This window comes from Lissotriton helveticus, chromosome 8 (assembly GCF_964261635.1).
Source record: "Lissotriton helveticus chromosome 8, aLisHel1.1, whole genome shotgun sequence".
Taxonomy (NCBI): Eukaryota; Metazoa; Chordata; class Amphibia; order Caudata; family Salamandridae; genus Lissotriton; species Lissotriton helveticus.
The window spans coordinates 9,754,566-9,772,850 of NC_136069.1; the positions used below are offsets into that span (position 1 = coordinate 9,754,566).

At 47.2% G+C, this 18,285-nt stretch overlaps 1 protein-coding gene across 1 annotated transcript in view; it reads left to right on the forward strand.

Moving 5' to 3' along the window:
* The first annotated feature begins 229 nt into the window (after window positions 1-229).
* Window positions 230-18,285, forward strand: part of LOC144772216 (3 beta-hydroxysteroid dehydrogenase/Delta 5-->4-isomerase-like) — a 114,698-nt gene continuing 96,642 nt past the window's right edge. The window contains exon 1 of the mRNA XM_078656362.1: window positions 230-2,186. Coding sequence (XP_078512488.1) covers window positions 2,027-2,186 — 160 coding nt within the window. The 5' untranslated portion in view covers window positions 230-2,026. The remainder of the gene's footprint in view (window positions 2,187-18,285) is intronic.

Genomic DNA, 18,285 nt, shown 5'->3' on the forward strand with positions numbered 1-18,285 from the left:
GCGCCTCAAGGCGGCCCTGGGCCCGAAGCCACGTCTTCTGCTGGGAGGCGTCGAGGGGGCGTGGGGGGTAAGGGTGGATGGAGCAGGAGACAAGGTGCCGGGGAGGGAGAAGGGAGGCCCCGGGGGGTGATGGGAGTGAGTGAGCAGCAGTGACGTAGGAGGTGCCAGGCACACAGGGCATAAATACTGCACCTCTGACCAGAACAACTACTCGAAATATGAACTCACGGCTGCCGGCTCGAATGTACAAAGACCCCGCCCTACGGAAGGGAGACCAGCGCCTTGTAGCCTCAGAGCAGCGCCTTGAAGCCTCTCCCTGGGAGCCATGCTGGTCCATCAAAGGTAGAGCAGCGCCTTAAAGCCTCTTCCTGGGAGCCCTGCTGGTCCATCAGAGGTAGAGCAGCGCCTTGAAGCCTCTCCCTGGGAGCCCTGCTGGTCCATCAGAGGTAGAGCAGCGCCTTGAAGCCTCTCCTCGGAGCCCTGCTGGTCCATCAGAGGTAGAGCAGCGCCTTGAAGCCTCTCCTCGGAGCCCTGCTGGTCCATCAGAGGTAGAGCAGCGCCTTGAAGCCTCTCCCTGGGAGCCCTGCTGGTCCATCAAAGGTAGAGCAGCGCCTTGAAGCCTCTCCTCGGAGCCCTGCTGGTCCATCAGAGGTAGAGCAGCGCCTTGAAGCCTCTCCCTGGGAGCCCCGCTGGTCCATCAGAGGTAGAGCAGCGCCTTGAAGACTCTCCCTGGGAGCCCTGCTGGTCCATCAAAGGTAGAGGAGCGCCTTGAAGCCTCTCCCTGGGAGCCCTGCTGATCCATCAAAGGTAGAGCAGCGCCTTGAAGCCTCTCCCTGGGAGCCCTGCTGGTCCATCAGAGGTAGAGCAGCGCCTTGAAGCCTCTCCCTGGAAGCCCTGCTGGTCCATCAGAGGTAGAGCAGCGCCTTGAAGCCTCAGAGCAGCGCCTTGAAGCCTCCCCCTGGGAGCCCTGCTGATCCATCAAAGGTAGAGCAGCGCCTTGAAGCCTCTCCCTGGGAGCCCTGCTTGTCCATCAGAGGTAGAGGAGCGCCTTGAAGCCTCCTCCTGGAGCCCTGCTGTCCATCACAGGTAGAGCAGCGCCTTGAAGCCTCTCCTCGGAGCCCTGCTGGTCCATCAAAGGTAGAGCAGCGCCTTGAAGCCTCTCCTCGGAGCCCTGCTGGTCCATCAGAGGTAGAGCAGCGCCTTGAAGCCTCTCCTCGGAGCCCTGCAATTCCATCAAAGGTAGAGCAGCGCCTTGAAGCCTCTCCTCGGAGCCCTGCTGGTCCATCAGACTTAGAGCAGCGCCTTGAAGCCTCAGAGCAGCGCCTTGAAGCCTCAGAGCAGCGCCTTGAAGCCTCTCCCTGGGAGCCCTGCTGGTCCATCAGAGGTAGAGCAGCGCCTTGAAGCCTCTCCCTGGGAGCCCTGTTGGTCCATCAAAGGTAGAGCAGCGCCTTGAAGCCTCTCCTCTGAGCCCTGCTGGTCCATCAAAGGTAGAGCAGCGCCTTGAAGCCTCTCCTCGGAGCCCTGCTGGTCCATCAGACTTAGAGCAGCGCCTTGAAGCCTCAGAGCAGCACCTTGAAGCCTCTCCCTGGGAGCCCTGCTGGTCCATCAAAGGTAGAGCAGCGCCTTAAAGCCTCTCCCTGGGAGCCCTGTTGGTCCATCAAGGGTAGAGCAGCGCCTTGAAGCCTCTCCCTGGGAGCCCTGCTTGTCCATCAGAGGCAGAGCAGCGCCTTGAAGCCTCAGAGCAGCACCTTGAAGCCTCTCCCTCGGAGCCCTGCTGATCCATCAAAGGCAGAGCAGCGCCTTGAAGCCTCAGAGCAGCACCTTGAAGCCTCTCCCTGGGAGCCCTGCTGGTCCATCAAAGTTAGAGCAGCGCCTTGAAGCCTCAGAGCAGCGCTTTGAAGCCTCAGAGCAGCGCCTTGACGCCTCAGAGCAGCGCCTTGAAGCCTCTGCTCGGGTGCAGCAGCCCTCAGGCCTCTCGACAGGAGTCCCCGGGGTGTCGTGGTCCGGTGGGGGCCCAGCAGCCGTCATGCCCCCCTCCCTGGCAGGGGTGCGGTGCCTGGTGACCGGGGCCGGGGGCTTCCTGGGGCAGCGGATCGTGCAGGCGCTGCTGGAGGAGGAGGAGGGTCCGGCCGAGCTGCGGATGATGGACCTCGCCTTCAGCCCCACCCTGCTGAGGGTCTGCGACCGTGAGTGACCTTTGACCTGCCACTCTTTAAGCCCAAATGTACTTCTTGTGTTCTTTGTGAGCGCAATTGTTTTGTGTAGCGCTTAGTGCGGATGCAATGACCTCTAGGCGCTTATGGACACGTGCAGCGGTCTGAGCCCCGCAGGAGGGGTTCCTTCTAAGCGCTATGCTTGGATAGAATGGGGGGCCTCGGGGTATCGAGGGGTGGCTGGCTTCAGGGGCAGCGTTTGAACGGAATGACCTCTAGGCGCTTATGGCACGCGCAGCAGTCTGAGCGCCGCAGGTGGGGCTCTAAGCGCTATGCTTCGATACAATGGGGTGTTTCGGGTCAGGACTAAGGTGCACTGTGAGAGCTGGAGGGAGGCTCGATGGTGTGAACAGAATGGGGTTGTGTTTAGATTAAATACATATATATATTTGATATATATACCTTGTGTGCTTTCATTTGATCATTCAAGAGATTATAGACTGGTAAAAAAAAATTCTTAACTCGTTTCTAAGTCTTAGCCTGAGGTCTGCGCTCCACAGGTACCACTAGGATAGCTGGTCTATAAGGTGGACTTTAAACCTACCATCAATAAGGGTCGATTGGACTGGTGCAAGGTGCCCAATAGAATAGTGGAGATCATATGCCAGGCTAACTTCTCACACTCTCTCTCCAGAGTATTGTTTAGTAATGTTTGTACTTGTTGATAGATGAGTAGTGATGTCTGGAGTTACTGAGTCTGGTTAGTGAACAGCTCTCTCTCTCCAGAGTATTGTTTAGTAATGTTTGTACTTGTTAATGGTTGAGTAGTGATATCTGGAGTCACTGAGTCTGGTTAGCGAAGATCTCTCTCTCCAGAGTATTGTTTAGTAATGTTTGTACTTGTTGATGGATGAGTAGTGATGTCTGGAGTCTCTGAGTCTGGTTAGTGAAGATCTCTTTCTCCAGAGTATTGTTTAGTAATGTTTGTACTTGTTGATGGATGAGTAGTGATATCTGGAGTCACTGAGTCTGGTTAGCGAAGATCTCTCTCTCCAGAGTATTGTTTAGTAATGTTTGTACTTGTTGATGGATGAGTAGTGATGTCTGGAGTCACTGAGTCTGGTTAGTGAAGATCTCTTTCTCCAGAGTATTGTTTAGTAATGTTTGTACTTGTTGATGGATGAGTAGTGATGTCTGGAGTCACTGAGTCTGGTTAGCGAAGATCTCTCTCTCTCCAGAGTATTGTTTAGTAATGTTTGTACTTGTTGATGGATGAGTAGTGATGTCTGGAGTCACTGAGTCTGGTTAGTGAAGATCTCTTTCTCCAGAGTATTGTTTAGTAATGTTTGTACTTGTTGATGGATGAGTAGTGATGTCTGGAGTCACTGAGTCTGGTTAGTGAAGATCTCTTTCTCCAGAGTATTGTTTAGTAATGTTTGTACTTGTTGATGGATGAGTAGTGATGTCTGGAGTCACTGGGTCTGGTTAGTGAAGAGCTCTCTCTCTCTAGAGTATTGTTTAGTAATGTTTGTACTTGTTGATGCATGAGTAGTGATGTCTGGAGTCACTGGGTCTGGTTAGCGAAGAGCTCTCTCTCTCTAGAGTATTGTTTAGTAATGTTTGTACTTGTTGATGGATGAGTAGTGTGTCTGGAGTCACTGAGTCTGGTTAGCGAAGAGCTCTCTCTCTCTAGAGTATTGTTTAGTAATGTTTGTACTTGTTGATGGATGAGTAGTGTGTCTGGAGTCACTGAGTCTGGTTAGTGAAGAGCTCTCTCTCCCCAGAGTATTGTTTAGTAATGTTTGTACTTGTTGATGGATGAGTAGTGATGTCTGGAGTCACTGAGTCTGGTTAGTGAAGATCTCTCTCTACAGAGTATTGTTTAGTAATGTTTGTACTTGTTAATGGATGAGTAGTGATGTCTGGAGTCACTGAGTCTGGTTAGTGAAGAGCTCTCTCTCTCCAGAGTATTGTTTAGTAATGTTTGTACTTGTTGATGGATGAGTAGTGATGTCTGGAGTCTCTGAGTCTGGTTAGTGAAGAGCTCTCTCTCTCCAGAGTATTGTTTAGTAATGTTTGTACTTGTTGATGGATGAGTAGTGATGTCTGGAGTCACTGAGTCTGGTTAGCGAAGATCTCTCTCTGCAGAGTATTGTTTAGTAATGTTTGTACTTGTTGATGGATGAGTAGTGATGTCTGGAGTCACTGAGTCTGGTTAGCGAAGATCTCTCTCTGCAGAGTATTGTTTAGTAATGTTTGTACTCGTTGATGCATGAGTAGTGATGTCTGGAGTCACTGAGTCTGGTTAGTGAAGATCTCTCTCTCCAGAGTATTGTTTAGTAATGTTTGTACTTGTTGATGGATGAGTAGTGATGTCTGGAGTCACTGAGTCTGGTTAGCGAAGATCTCTCTCTCCAGAGTATTGTTTAGTAATGTTTGTACTTGTTGATGGATGAGTAGTGTGTCTGGAGTCACTGAGTCTGGTTAGCGAAGAGCTCTCTCTCTCTAGAGTATTGTTTAGTAATGTTTGTACTTGTTGATGGATGAGTAGTGTGTCTGGAGTCACTGAGTCTGGTTAGTGATGAGCTCTTTCTCGCCAGAGTATTGTTTAGTAATGTTTGTACTTGTTGATGGATGAGTAGTGATGTCTGGAGTCACTGAGTCTGGTTAGTGAAGATCTCTCTCTACAGAGTATTGTTTAGTAATGTTTGTACTTGTTAATGGATGAGTAGTGATGTCTGGAGTCACTGAGTCTGGTTAGTGAAGATCTCTCTCTCCAGAGTATTGTTTAGTAATGTTTGTACTTGTTAATGGATGAGTAGTGATGTCTGGAGTCACTGAGTCTGGTTAGTGAAGATCTCTCTCTACAGAGTATTGTTTAGTAATGTTTGTACTTGTTGATGGATGAGTAGTTATGTCTGGAGTCTCTGAGTCTGGTTAGTGAAGAGCTCTCTCTCCCCAGAGTATTGTTTAGTAATGTTTGTACTTGTTGATGGATGAGTAGTGATGTCTGGAGTCACTGAGTCTGGTTAGCGAAGATCTCTCTCTGCAGAGTATTGTTTAGTAATGTTTGTACTTGTTGATGGATGAGTAGTGTGTCTGGAGTCACTGAGTCTGGTTAGTGAAGATCTCTTTCTCCAGAGTATTGTTTAGTAATGTTTGTACTTGTTGATGGATGAGTAGTGTGTCTGGAGTCACTGAGTCTGGTTAGTGAAGATCTCTTTCTCCAGAGTATTGTTTAGTAATGTTTGTACTTGTTAATGGTTGAGTAGTGATGTCTGGAGTCACTGAGTCTGGTTAGTGAAGATCTCTCTCTCCAGAGTATTGTTTAGTAATGTTTGTACTTGTTAATGGATGAGTAGTGTGTCTGGAGTCACTGAGTCTGGTTAGTGAAGATCTCTTTCTCCAGAGTATTGTTTAGTAATGTTTGTACTTGTTGATGGATGAGTAGTGATGTCTGGAGTCACTGAGTCTGGTTAATGAAGAGCTCTCTCTCTCCAGAGTATTGTTTAGTAATGTTTGTACTTGTTGATGCATGAGTAGTGATGTCTGGAGTCACTGAGTCTGGTTAGTGAAGAGCTCTCTCTCTCTAGAGTATTGTTTAGTAATGTTTGTACTTGTTGATGGATGAGTAGTGTGTCTGGAGTCACTGAGTCTGGTTAGTGAAGATCTCTTTCTCCAGAGTATTGTTTAGTAATGTTTGTACTTGTTAATGGTTGAGTAGTGATGTCTGGAGTCACTGAGTCTGGTTAGTGAAGATCTCTCTCTCCAGAGTATTGTTTAGTAATGTTTGTACTTGTTAATGGATGAGTAGTGATGTCTGGAGTCACTGGGTCTGGTTAGTGAAGAGCTCTCTCTCTCTAGAGTATTGTTTAGTAATGTTTGTACTCGTTGATGCATGAGTAGTGATGTCTGGAGTCACTGAGTCTGGTTAGCGAAGATCTCTCTCTGCAGAGTATTGTTTAGTAATGTTTGTACTTGTTGATGCATGAGTAGTGATATCTGGAGTCACTGAGTCTGGTTAGTGAAGAGCTCTCTCTCCAGAGTATTGTTTAGTAATGTTTGTACTTGTTGATGGATGAGTAGTTATGTCTGGAGTCTCTGAGTCTGGTTAGTGAAGAGCTCTCTCTCTCCAGAGTATTGTTTAGTAATGTTTGTACTTGTTGATACATGAGTAGTGATGTCTGGAGTCACTGAGTCTGGTTAGTGAAGATCTCTCTCTCCAGAGTATTGTTTAGTAATGTTTGTACTTGTTGATGGATGAGTAGTGATGTCTGGAGTCACTGAGTCTGGTTAGTGAAGACCTCTCTCTCTCCAGAGTATTGTTTAGTAATGTGTGTACTTGTTGATGGATGAGTAGTGATGTCTGGAGTCACTGAGTCTGGTTAGTGAAGAGCTCTCTCTCCAGAGTATTGTTTAGTAATGTTTGTACTTGTTGATGGATGAGTAGTGATGTCTGGAGTCACTGAGTCTGGTTAGCGAAGATCTCTCTCTCCAGAATATTGTTTAGTAATGTTTGTACTTGTTGATGGATGAGTAGTGATGTCTGGAGTCACTGAGTCTGGTTAGTGAAGAGCTCTCTCTCTCTAGAGTATTGTTTAGTAATGTTTGTACTTGTTGATGGATGAGTAGTGATGTCTGGAGTCACTGAGTCTGGTTAGTGATGAACTTTCTCTCTCCGGAGTATTGTTTAGTAATGTTTGTACTTGTTGATGGATGAGTAGTGATGTCTGGAGTCACTGAGTCTGGTTAGCGAAGATCTCTCTCTCCAGAGTATTGTTTAGTAATGTTTGTACTTGTTGATGGATGAGTAGTGATGTCTGGAGTCACTGAGTCTGGTTAGCGAAGATCTCTCTCTCCAGAGTATTGTTTAGTAATGTTTGTACTTGTTGATGGATGAGTAGTGATGTCTGGAGTCACTGAGTCTGGTTAGTGAAGAGCTCTCTCTCTCCAGAGTATTGTTTAGTAATGTTTGTACTTGTTGATGGTTGAGTAGTGATGTCTGGAGTCACTGGGTCTGGTTAGTGAAGAGCTCTCTCTCTCTAGAGTATTGTTTAGTAATGTTTGTACTCGTTGATGCATGAGTAGTGATGTCTGGAGTCACTGAGTCTGCTTAGTGAAGAGCTCTCTCTCTCCAGAGTATTGTTTAGTAATGTGTGTACTTGTTGATGCATGAGTAGTGATGTCTGGAGTCACTGAGTCTGGTTAGCGAAGATCTCTCTCTCCAGAGTATTGTTTAGTAATGTTTGTACTTGTTGATGGATGAGTAGTGATGTCTGGAGTCACTGAGTCTGGTTAGTGAAGATCTCTCTCTCCAGAGTATTGTTTAGTAATGTTTGTACTTGTTGATGGATGAGTAGTGATGTCTGGAGTCACTGGGTCTGGTTAGTGAAGAGATCTCTCTCTCTAGAGTATTGTTTAGTAATGTTTGTACTTGTTGATGGATGAGTAGTGATGTCTGGAGTCACTGAGTCTGGTTAGTGAAGAGCTCTCTCTCTAGAGTATTGTTTAGTAATGTTTGTACTCGTTGATGCATTAGTAGTGATGTCTGGAGTCACTGAGTCTGCGTAGTGAAGAGCTCTCTCTCTCTAGAGTATTGTTTAGTAATGTTTGTACTTGTTGATGCATGAGTAGTGATGTCTGGAGTCACTGAGTCTGGTTAGCGAAGATCTCTCTCTCCAGAGTATTGTTTAGTAATGTTTGTACTCGTTGATGCATGAGTAGTGATGTCTGGAGTCAATGAGTCTGGTTAGTGAAGAGCTCTCTCTCTCTAGAGTATTGTTTAGTAATGTGTGTACTCGTTGATGGATGAGTAGTGATGTCTGGAGTCTCTGAGTCTGGTTAGTGAAGAGCTCTCTCTCTCTAGAGTATTGTTTAGTAATGTTTGTACTCGTTGATGGATGAGTAGTGATGTCTGGAGTCTCTGAGTCTGGTTAGTGAAGACCTCTCTCTCCAGAGTATTGTTTAGTAATGTTTGTACTTGTTGATGCATGAGTAGTGATGTCTGGAGTCACTGAGTCTGGTTAGCGAAGATCTCTCTCTCCAGAGTATTGTTTAGTAATGTTTGTACTCGTTGATGCATGAGTAGTGATGTCTGGAGTCACTGAGTCTGGTTAGTGAAGAGCTCTCTCTCTCCAGAGTATTGTTTAGTAATGTTTGTACTTCTTGATGCATGAGTAGTGAGGGCTGGAGTCACTGAGTCTGGTTAGTGAAGAGCTCTCTCTCTCTCCAGAATATTGTTTAGTAATGTTTGTACTTGTTGATGCATGAGTAGTGATGTCTGGAGTCACTGAGTCTGGTTAGTGAAGAGCTCTCTCTCTCTAGAGTATTGTTTAATAATGTGTGTACTTGTTGATGGATGAGTAGTGATGTCTGGAGTCACTGAGTCTGGTCAGTGAAGATCTCTCTCTCCAGAGTATTGTTTAGTAATGTTTGTACTTGTTGATGCATGAGTAGTGATGTCTGGAGTCACTGAGTCTGGTTAGCGAAGATCTCTCTCTCCAGAGTATTGTTTAGTAATGTTTGTACTCGTTGATGCATGAGTAGTGATGTCTGGAGTCACTGAGTCTGGTTAGTGAAGAGCTCTCTCTCTCTCCAGAGTATTGTTTAGTAATGTTTGTACTTCTTGATGCATGAGTAGTGAGGGCTGGAGTCACTGAGTCTGGTTAGTGAAGAGGTCTCTCTCTCCAGAGTATTGTTTAGTAATGTTTGTACTTGTTGATGCATGGGTAGTGATGTCTGGAGTCACTGAGTCTGGTTAGTGAAGAGCTCTCTCTCTCTAGAGTATTGTTTAGTAATGTTTGTACTTGTTGATGGATAAGTAGTGATGTCTGGAGTCACTGAGTCTGGTCAGTGAAGATCTCTCTCTCCAGAGTATTGTTTAGTAATATTTGTACTTGTTGATGCATGAGTAGTGATGTCTGGAGTCACTGAGTCTGGTTAGTGAAGAGCTCTCTCTCTCCAGAATATTGTTTAGTAATGTTTGTACTTGTTGATGCATGAGTAGTGATGTCTGGAGTCACTGAGTCTGGTTAGTGAAGAGCTCTCTCTCTCTAGAGTATTGTTTAGTAATGTTTGTACTTGTTGATGGATGAGTAGTGATGTCTGGAGTCACTGAGTCTGGTCAGTGAAGATCTCTCTCTCCAGAGTATTGTTTAGTAATGTTTGTACTTGTTGATGCATGAGTAGTGATGTCTGGAGTCACTGAGTCTGGTTAGCGAAGATCTCTCTCTCCAGAGTATTGTTTAGTAATGTTTGTACTCGTTGATGCATGAGTAGTGATGTCTGGAGTCACTGAGTCTGGTTAGTGAAGAGCTCTCTCTCTCCAGAGTATTGTTTAGTAATGTTTGTACTTCTTGATGCATGAGTAGTGAGGGCTGGAGTCACTGAGTCTGGTTAGTGAAGAGCTCTCTCTCTCCAGAGTATTGTTTAGTAATGTTTGTACTTGTTGATGCATGAGTAGTGATGTCTGGAGTCACTGAGTCTGGTTAGTGAAGAGCTCTCTCTCTCTAGAGTATTGTTTAGTAATGTTTGTACTTGTTGATGGATGAGCAGTGATGTCTGGAGTCACTGAGTCTGGTCAGTGAAGATCTCTCTCTCCAGAGTATTGTTTAGTAATGTTTGTACTTGTTGATGGATGAGCAGTGATGTCTGGAGTCACTGAGTCTGGTTAGTGAAGAGCTCTTTCTCTCCAGAGTATTGTTTAGTAATGTTTGTACTTGTTGATGCATGAGTAGTGAGGGCTGGAGTCACTGAGTCTGGTTAGTGAAGAGCTCTCTCTCTCTAGAGTATTGTTTAATAATGTTTGTACTTGTTGATGGATGAGTAGTGATGTCTGGAGTCACTGAGTCTGGTCAGTGAAGATCTCTCTCTCCAGAGTATTGTTTAGTAATGTTTGTACTTGTTGATGCATGAGTAGTGATGTCTGGAGTCACTGAGTCTGGTTAGCGAAGATCTCTCTCTCCAGAGTATTGTTTAGTAATGTTTGTACTCGTTGATGCATGAGTAGTGATGTCTGGAGTCACTGAGTCTGGTTAGTGAAGAGCTCTCTCTCTCCAGAGTATTGTTTAGTAATGTTTGTACTTCTTGATGCATGAGTAGTGAGGGCTGGAGTCACTGAGTCTGGTTAGTGAAGAGCTCTCTCTCTCCAGAGTATTGTTTAGTAATGTTTGTACTTGTTGATGCATGAGTAGTGATGTCTGGAGTCACTGAGTCTGGTTAGTGAAGAGCTCTCTCTCTCTAGAGTATTGTTTAGTAATGTTTGTACTTGTTGATGGATGAGTAGTGATGTCTGGAGTCACTGAGTCTGGTCAGTGAAGATCTCTCTCTCCAGAGTATTGTTTAGTAATGTTTGTACTTGTTGATGCATGAGTAGTGATGTCTGGAGTCACTGAGTCTGGTTAGTGAAGAGCTCTCTCTCTCCAGAATATTGTTTAGTAATGTTTGTACTTGTTGATGCATGAGTAGTGATGTCTGGAGTCACTGAGTCTGGTTAGTGAAGAGCTCTCTCTCTCTAGAGTATTGTTTAGTAATGTTTTTACTTGTTGATGGATGAGTAGTGATGTCTGGAGTCACTGAGTCTGGTCAGTGAAGATCTCTCTCTCCAGAGTATTGTTTAGTAATGTTTGTACTTGTTGATGCATGAGTAGTGATGTCTGGAGTCACTGAGTCTGGTTAGCGAAGATCTCTCTCTCCAGAGTATTGTTTAGTAATGTTTGTACTCGTTGATGCATGAGTAGTGATGTCTGGAGTCACTGAGTCTGGTTAGTGAAGAGCTCTCTCTCTCCAGAGTATTGTTTAGTAATGTTTGTACTTCTTGATGCATGAGTAGTGAGGGCTGGAGTCACTGAGTCTGGTTAGTGAAGAGCTCTCTCTCTCCAGAGTATTGTTTAGTAATGTTTGTACTTGTTGATGCATGAGTAGTGATGTCTGGAGTCACTGAGTCTGGTTAGTGAAGAGCTCTCTCTCTCTAGAGTATTGTTTAGTAATGTTTGTACTTGTTGATGGATGAGCAGTGATGTCTGGAGTCACTTAGTCTGGTCAGTGAAGATCTCTCTCTCCAGAGTATTGTTTAGTAATGTTTGTACTTGTTGATGGATGAGCAGTGATGTCTGGAGTCACTGAGTCTGGTTAGTGAAGAGCTCTTTCTCGCCAGAGTATTGTTTAGTAATGTTTGTACTTGTTGATGCATGAGTAGTGATGTCTGGAGTCTCTGAGTCTGGTTAGTGAAGAGCTCTCTCTCTCCAGAGTATTGTTTAGTAATGTTTGTACTTGTTGATGGATGAGTAGTTATGTCTGGAGTCTCTGAGTCTGGTTAGTGAAGAGCTCTCTCTCTCTAGAGTATTGTTTAGTAATGTTTGTACTTGTTGATGGATGAGTAGTTTTGCCTGGAGTCTCTGAGTCTGGTTAGTGAAGAGCTCTCTCTCTCCAGAGTATTGTTTAGTAATGTTTGTACTTGTTGATGGATGAGTAGTGATGTCTGGAGTCACTGAGTCTGGTTAGTGAAGATCTCTTTCTCCAGAGTGTTGTTTATTAATGTTTGTAATTGTTGATGGATGAGTAGTGATGTCTGGAGTCATTGAGTCTGGTTAGTGAAGATCTCTTTCTCCAGAGTATTGTTTAGTAATGTTTGTACTTGTTGATGGATGAGTAGTGATATCTGGAGTCACTGAGTCTGGTTAGTGATTAACTTTCTCTCTCCGGAGTATTGTTTAGTAATGTTTGTACTTGTTGATGCATGAATAGTGATATCTGGATTCACTGAGTCCAGTTAGTGAAGAGCTCTCTCTCCAGAGTATTGTTTAGTAATGTTTGTACTTGTTAATGGATGAGTAGTGATGTCTGGAGTCACTGCGTCTGGTTAGTGAAGATCTCTCTCTCCAGAGTATTGTTTAGTAATGTTTGTACTTGTTGATGGATGAGTAGTGATGTCTGGAGTCTCTGATTCTGGTTAGTGAAGAGCTCTCTCTCTCCAGAGTATTGTTTAGTAATGTTTGTACTTGTTGATGGATGAGTAGTGATGTCTGGAGTCACTGAGTCTGGTTAGTGAAGAGCTCTCTCTCTCCAGAGTATTGTTTAGTAATGTTTGTACTTGTTGATGGATGAGTAGTGATGTCTGGAGTTACTGAGTCTGGTTAGTGAAGATCTCTCTCTCCAGAGTATTGTTTAGTAATGTTTGTACTTGTTGATGGATGAGTAGTGATGTCTGGAGTTACTGAGTCTGGTTAGTGAAGAGCTCTCTCTCTCCAGTGTATTGTTTAGTAATGTTTGTACTTGTTGATGCATGAGTAGTGATGTCTGGAGTCACTGAGTCTGGTTAGTGAAGAGCTCTCTCTCTCTAGAGTATTGTTTAGTAATGTTTGTACTTGTTGATGGATGAGTAGTGATGTCTGGAGTTACTGAGTCTGGTTAGTGAAGAGCTCTCTCTCTCCAGAGTATTGTTTAGTAATGTTTGTACTTGTTGATGGATGAGTAGTGATGTGTCGTGTGCCCCACAAGTCTTACCCTTGCTTGTGAAGCGATTCCGCAGAGACGACAAGAGCACCCGTCCCTGTACCCACCTGACCCTCGTGGAATGGAGAGACCCAGCAGGGATGAGATGGACGCAGGGATGGGAATCAGGGTGTAGAGCAGGGAAAGCGTGGAGTTGGTGGGGCGTTGCGGGTTCTACGGGAAACCAAGAAAAAGGCAAGATCAAGAACAGACCGAAATGAAACCACCCCCTACCAGCACACACGGACCGTGCAACCCTCTGTGGACTCACCGCTTCTTCCAGGAAGGCAGGTCTCCGGATGATGTACAGCTCCGACGAGGTAGGCAAGAGGAAGTCCCTCTGAATGCGTATTCCCTGAGTCCAAACAAATGAAGGCGCTCCTGCGCTTTGCACGAGTGTTACTAAAGAAAGCGCTCCTGCGCGTTTGTACAAGCTATAACAAATTAAAACGCTCCTGCGCGTTTGCAAAAAGCTATAACAAATGAAAGCGCTCCTGCGCGTTTGCACCCCAGCGTAAATGAAAGAAAAGCGCTTCTGCGCGTAAACGGCAATAATCAGTAGTTTTCAGACCCTATCTGCAGGCTGGACTTCCCTTCTAAAAAGGGCTCCGTGCGCGTGACACCTCCGGTCCACTTTCTACTCTCACCCAACCGTGTGTCATAAAGGACCCTCAAAAGCGCTCCTTCGCGTTTAAGGGTTACAGAGTTTGCACGAGTGTAGTCAGAAAGCTCCAGGCGGGCGCGGTTTCCAGCAGCTAAGTAGAGCTTGACACGGCGCGTGTCTCCAGGCAGGAACGACAGGTTCCCCACGATGAGGCTCCAGCGAGGAATCAGAATCCAAAGCACCAAGCCGGCGGGAAACGCGAGAGTTAAGCGTTTTCCCCCGGAAGTGCTTCTGTGCTTGCTGCCCGGGACTAGACCGGGTACTCGACTTCCGGCCGGAAGTGAGTATTCCGGCCTCCCGTGTGTATCTGCGGGGATGGCCGGCCGTGGCAACGCCGCGAGCCGTGACAGTACCCCCCCCCAGAACAGAACCCCCCCCAAGCCTCCCCGAGGTCAGAAAAGAGAGACAGGGCGAAGACACAGGGGATGACTCAGATGGAAAGCACGGACCAGAACAGGAGCGTGGCGGACATGGGACAAGGGCTCCCAGGACCGTTCATCGGGACCGTACCCCTTCCAGTCCACAAGGTAGAACAGCTTGCCCTTGGTACGACGGGACCCCAAAATAGCCCTGACCTCATACTCAACATGGCCCTCCACCACCACCGGAGAAGGGAGAGACGGAAGAGAGCCGCCTGACTGGACCGCCCGAAGCAGGGAGACATGGAAGACTGGATGGATTTTCATGTGCGGAGGCAGGGACAGCTTCATGGCCACAGGGTTGATCACCTTCTCTACAAGAAAGGGACCTACAAAACGTGGCAACAGTTTTTTGGGCCCATGCACATTCAGGTGTCGAATAGACAACCACACGCTATCTCCTATGCGATATGCGGGTTCCTTTTGTCTGCGAGTATCAGCATGCTCTTTGTAGATGTCTTTTGCCTCGGCCAGCTCGAACCGTGCCTGTTGCCAGATGTTGCGAAGTGTCTCATGGTAGGAACGCACGGTGGGCAGGTGGCTGTCATGAGGCTCTTCCCATGCCGATGTGCGGGGATGGCGTCCATGGAGGCAAAAGAAAGGGGACATGCCGATGGCCGAATGCTTGCTGTTGTTGTACGCATACTCTGCCATCCATAGCACTTCGGACCATTCCTTTTCGACTGTAAGCAGTAGACAACGGAGATATTGTTCCATGGTGTGGTTCGTTCTTTCGGCCTGCCCGTCGGTCTGGGGGTGGTATGCTGAGGAGAGACGTAAGTCCATTTCGAGTATCCTGCATGTCTCCTTCCAGAAACGGGACACGAATTGCGATCCCCTATCCGTTATGATCACAGACGGGATGCCATGGAGACGAACCACCTCTCGTGCGAAGATCAAGGCCAGTTCGGCCGCCGTAGGTAGCTTCGTCAAGGGAACGAAATGTGCCATCTTGGTGAGGTGGTCCACGATAGTGAGAACCGTGGTGTATCCTGTTTTGGTGAGCGGGAGCTCAACCACGAAATCCATGGAGATGGTATGCCATGGAGAAGGAGGCACAGGAATGGCCTGTAAACGACCAACCGATGGTTCGGATCTGTTCTTTCCAAGCAGGCAAACGGTGCAGTTCGTCACGTGTGCCTTTGTATCCGTCACCATTGATGTCCACCAGTACTGCCTCCGCACGAGATCGAGCGTTTTGTGGTACCCAGGATGGCCGGAGAGAACATGATCGTGACACGAGTAAAGGGCCTTCTTCTGTTCGGGTACCCCGGGTAGATGTGTTTGGTCTCTTGTCCCTCCTTCTACGTCCCCTGTCGGGACAACGGAATCGGACCGTCTGTTGTCTGGTTCTGCCTGGCCGCCGGAACGAACAGGAGCGATGATGCCCTGGAAGTGCTTCTCCGGTAAGATGGAGACAGGTTCATGGTCTTCAGCATCTTCTTCCGTTTCGGCCAGCCGCGACAGCGCATCTGCTTTGGCGTTGTCTTTCCCTGGCCGGAACGTAATCACGAAGTCATACTCATTGAAGAATAGGGTCCATCGGAGCTGTCGGGCTGTGAGGGCACGTGCTGATCGTAGGAACTGTAGGTTCCTGTGGTCTGTATAGATGGTCACTTTATGTTTCGAGTCCTTCAGGAAGTGTCGCCATTCCTCAAACGCGGTCTTGATGGCTAGTAATTCCCGATCAGACACGGTGTAGTTGCGCTCGGCGGGTTGGAGTTTTTTGGAGTAAAAGGCCACGGGATGCAGTCGGCCCGTCTCGCAGTTCCGTTGTGAGAGCACACCGCCTATGGCGTCCTTAGAAGCATCAGCCTCTACAATGAAAGGCTGCTCGGTGTCGGGGTGCACCAGAACCGGGGCCACGGTAAACCGTCTCTTTAGTTCCTGGAAGGCGTCGTCTGCTTTTTGGTCCCAATCAAAACGAACTCCCTTGCGCAGCAAGCGCGTAATGGGTGCCACCATCTCAGAGAAGCCTGTGATAAAACGACGATAATAGTTGGAAAAGCCGAGGAACCGTTGGACGCCCTTCACAGACTCTGGTGTAGGCCAAGACAGGATGGCTTCCACTTTTTTGTTGTCCATTTGAATGCCTGCCGGTGTGATGATGTGCCCCAGGAACTCAACCGATGTGACGTGAAACAGGCTTTTTTCTAACTTCACGTACAGACGGTGTTTCTCCAGTTGCTGTAGGACTGAACGTACGTGATGGACGTGCTCTTCGTTGGTTTGTGAATAAATCAGAATGTCGTCGATGTAGACGATACAAAAGACGTCGATGAAGTCTCTCAACACCTCATCAATAAAAAACTGGAATGCGGCGGGGGCGTTGCAGAGTCCGAAAGGCATGACCTGGTATTCGAACAGGCCGAACTTCGTCCGGAAGGCGGTCTTCCATTCGTCACCCTTCCGGACTCTGACAAGATGGTAAGCCCCCGAAGGTCCAGTTTAGTGTAAATGGTGGCTTTTTGGACCTGGTCCAAGAGGTTGGTTTTCAACGGTAGCGGGTACCGTTTTTTAACCGTGATGGTATTCATCGCACGAAAGTCGATGCAGGTCCTTAGATCCCCTTCCTTCTTTGACACGAAGAAAAGAGGAGAGGAAACCGGAGATCTGGAGTGACGTATGAAGCCGTTGTCTAGGTATTCGTCCAGATAGGAGCGGAGGTGGATGTTCTCTTTTTCTGTGAGCGAGTAGATCCTGCTGCATGGCAACGTGGAGCCGGGAATCAGGTCTATGCGGCAGTCAAAAGATCGATGGGGTGGCAAGGTGTTGGCTCCCTTCTTATCGAACACCTCCGCTAGGTCCTTATACTCTTTCAGAATGGTTCCTTGGGAAACCATTCCCATACCTACTACAGGCAACGAGTGTGCCTGTATGGAACGAGGACCTGCCGGGTTGTCCTCTGCGTAGCAGGTGCTACTGCAGTGCTCCGATTCTAGGTGGATGGTTCTGGTCACCCAATCAATGCGGGGATTGTGCTTCACCAACCACGGCAAACCCAAGATCACCTTGAACTGAGGGGCGTCTATGACGTCGAAACTTATGGACTCGGTGTGGTTGTTTGAGAAGACCATCGTCAAGGTTTCTGTTCGGTGTCGAATGGGGCCGGAAGTAAGGTCCGTTCCGTCAACGGCCTTGACGGGTTCAGGTTGGGCCTTCGTCACTGTGTCGATACCCAAGGCGCGGGAAAACGCTGTATCGATGAAGCAGCCTGTCGCCCCAGAATCCAACATGGCGGTCACCACCCAGGTTCTGCCCGCCAGATTCCGTAAGGACACGTCCATGCCGACGTGATGACTACCGTCGTATACCACAGGGATCGCAGATGTGCAAGACGAAGAACCCAGAAGACGGACCCCTGTGTCTACTGGGTTGTCTCGTTTCCCGTCTTGTCTCCCTTGCTGATGGGCAACACGAACGGCCTTCTGCCTCGTGGTCTTGAGGGCTTAGCAGGGCATTCCCGTACGAAGTGGCCGCTTTTGCCGCAATATAGGCACTGGTTCTGCTTCCTCCTTTTTTCCCGTTCTTGACTGGTCAGGGGTCCTCTTATGCCACCAATCTGCATGGGTTCGGACGCTTCTCCCTGGGGAGCAGATTCCTCTTTGGCTTTCTCGACACCCTTGTCCCCAATGGGCAAGAGACGGTTGTCGTTACCTTTTCCCCTGTCGGTCTTTCTTTCCTGTAGTCGGAAGTTCATTTTCACCACCATGTCAATGGAAGTGATTATTCCGGCCTCTCGTGTGTATCTGCGGGGATGGCCGGCCGTGGCAACGCCGCGAGCCGTGACATGATGTCTGGAGTCACTGAGTCTGGTTAGTGAAGATCTCTTTCTCCAGAGTATTGTTTAGTAATGTTTGTACTTGTTGATGGATGAGTAGTGATGTCTGGAGTCACTGAGTCTGGTTAATGAAGAGCTCTCTCTCTCCAGAGTATTGTTTAGTAATGTTTGTACTTGTTGATGCATGAGTAGTGATGTCTGGAGTCACTGAGTCTGGTTAGTGAAGAGCTCTCTCTCTCTAGAGTATTGTTTAGTAATGTTTGTACTCGTTGATGCATGAGAAGTGATGTCTGGAGTCACTGAGTCTGGTTAGTGAAGAGCTCTCTCTCCAGAGTATTGTTTAGTAATGTTTGTACTTGTTGATGGTTGAGTAGTTATGTCTGGAGTCACTGGGTCTGGTTAGTGAAGAGCTCTCTCTCTCTCTCTAGAGTATTGTTTAGTAATGTTTGTACTTGTTGATGGATGAGTAGTTATGTCTGGAGTCTCTGAGTCTGGTTAGTGAAGAGCTCTCTCTCTCCAGAGTATTGTTTAGTAATGTTTGTACTTGTTGATGGATGAGTAGTTTTGCCTGGAGTCTCTGAGTCTGGTTAGTGAAGAGCTCTCTCTCTCCAGAGTATTGTTTAGTAATGTTTGTACTTGTTGATGGATGAGTAGTGATGTCTGGAGTCACTGAGTCTGGTTAGTGAAGATCTCTTTCTCCAGAGTATTGTTTATTAATGTTTGTAATTGTTGATGGATGAGTAGTGATGTCTGGATTCATTGAGTCTGGTTAGTGAA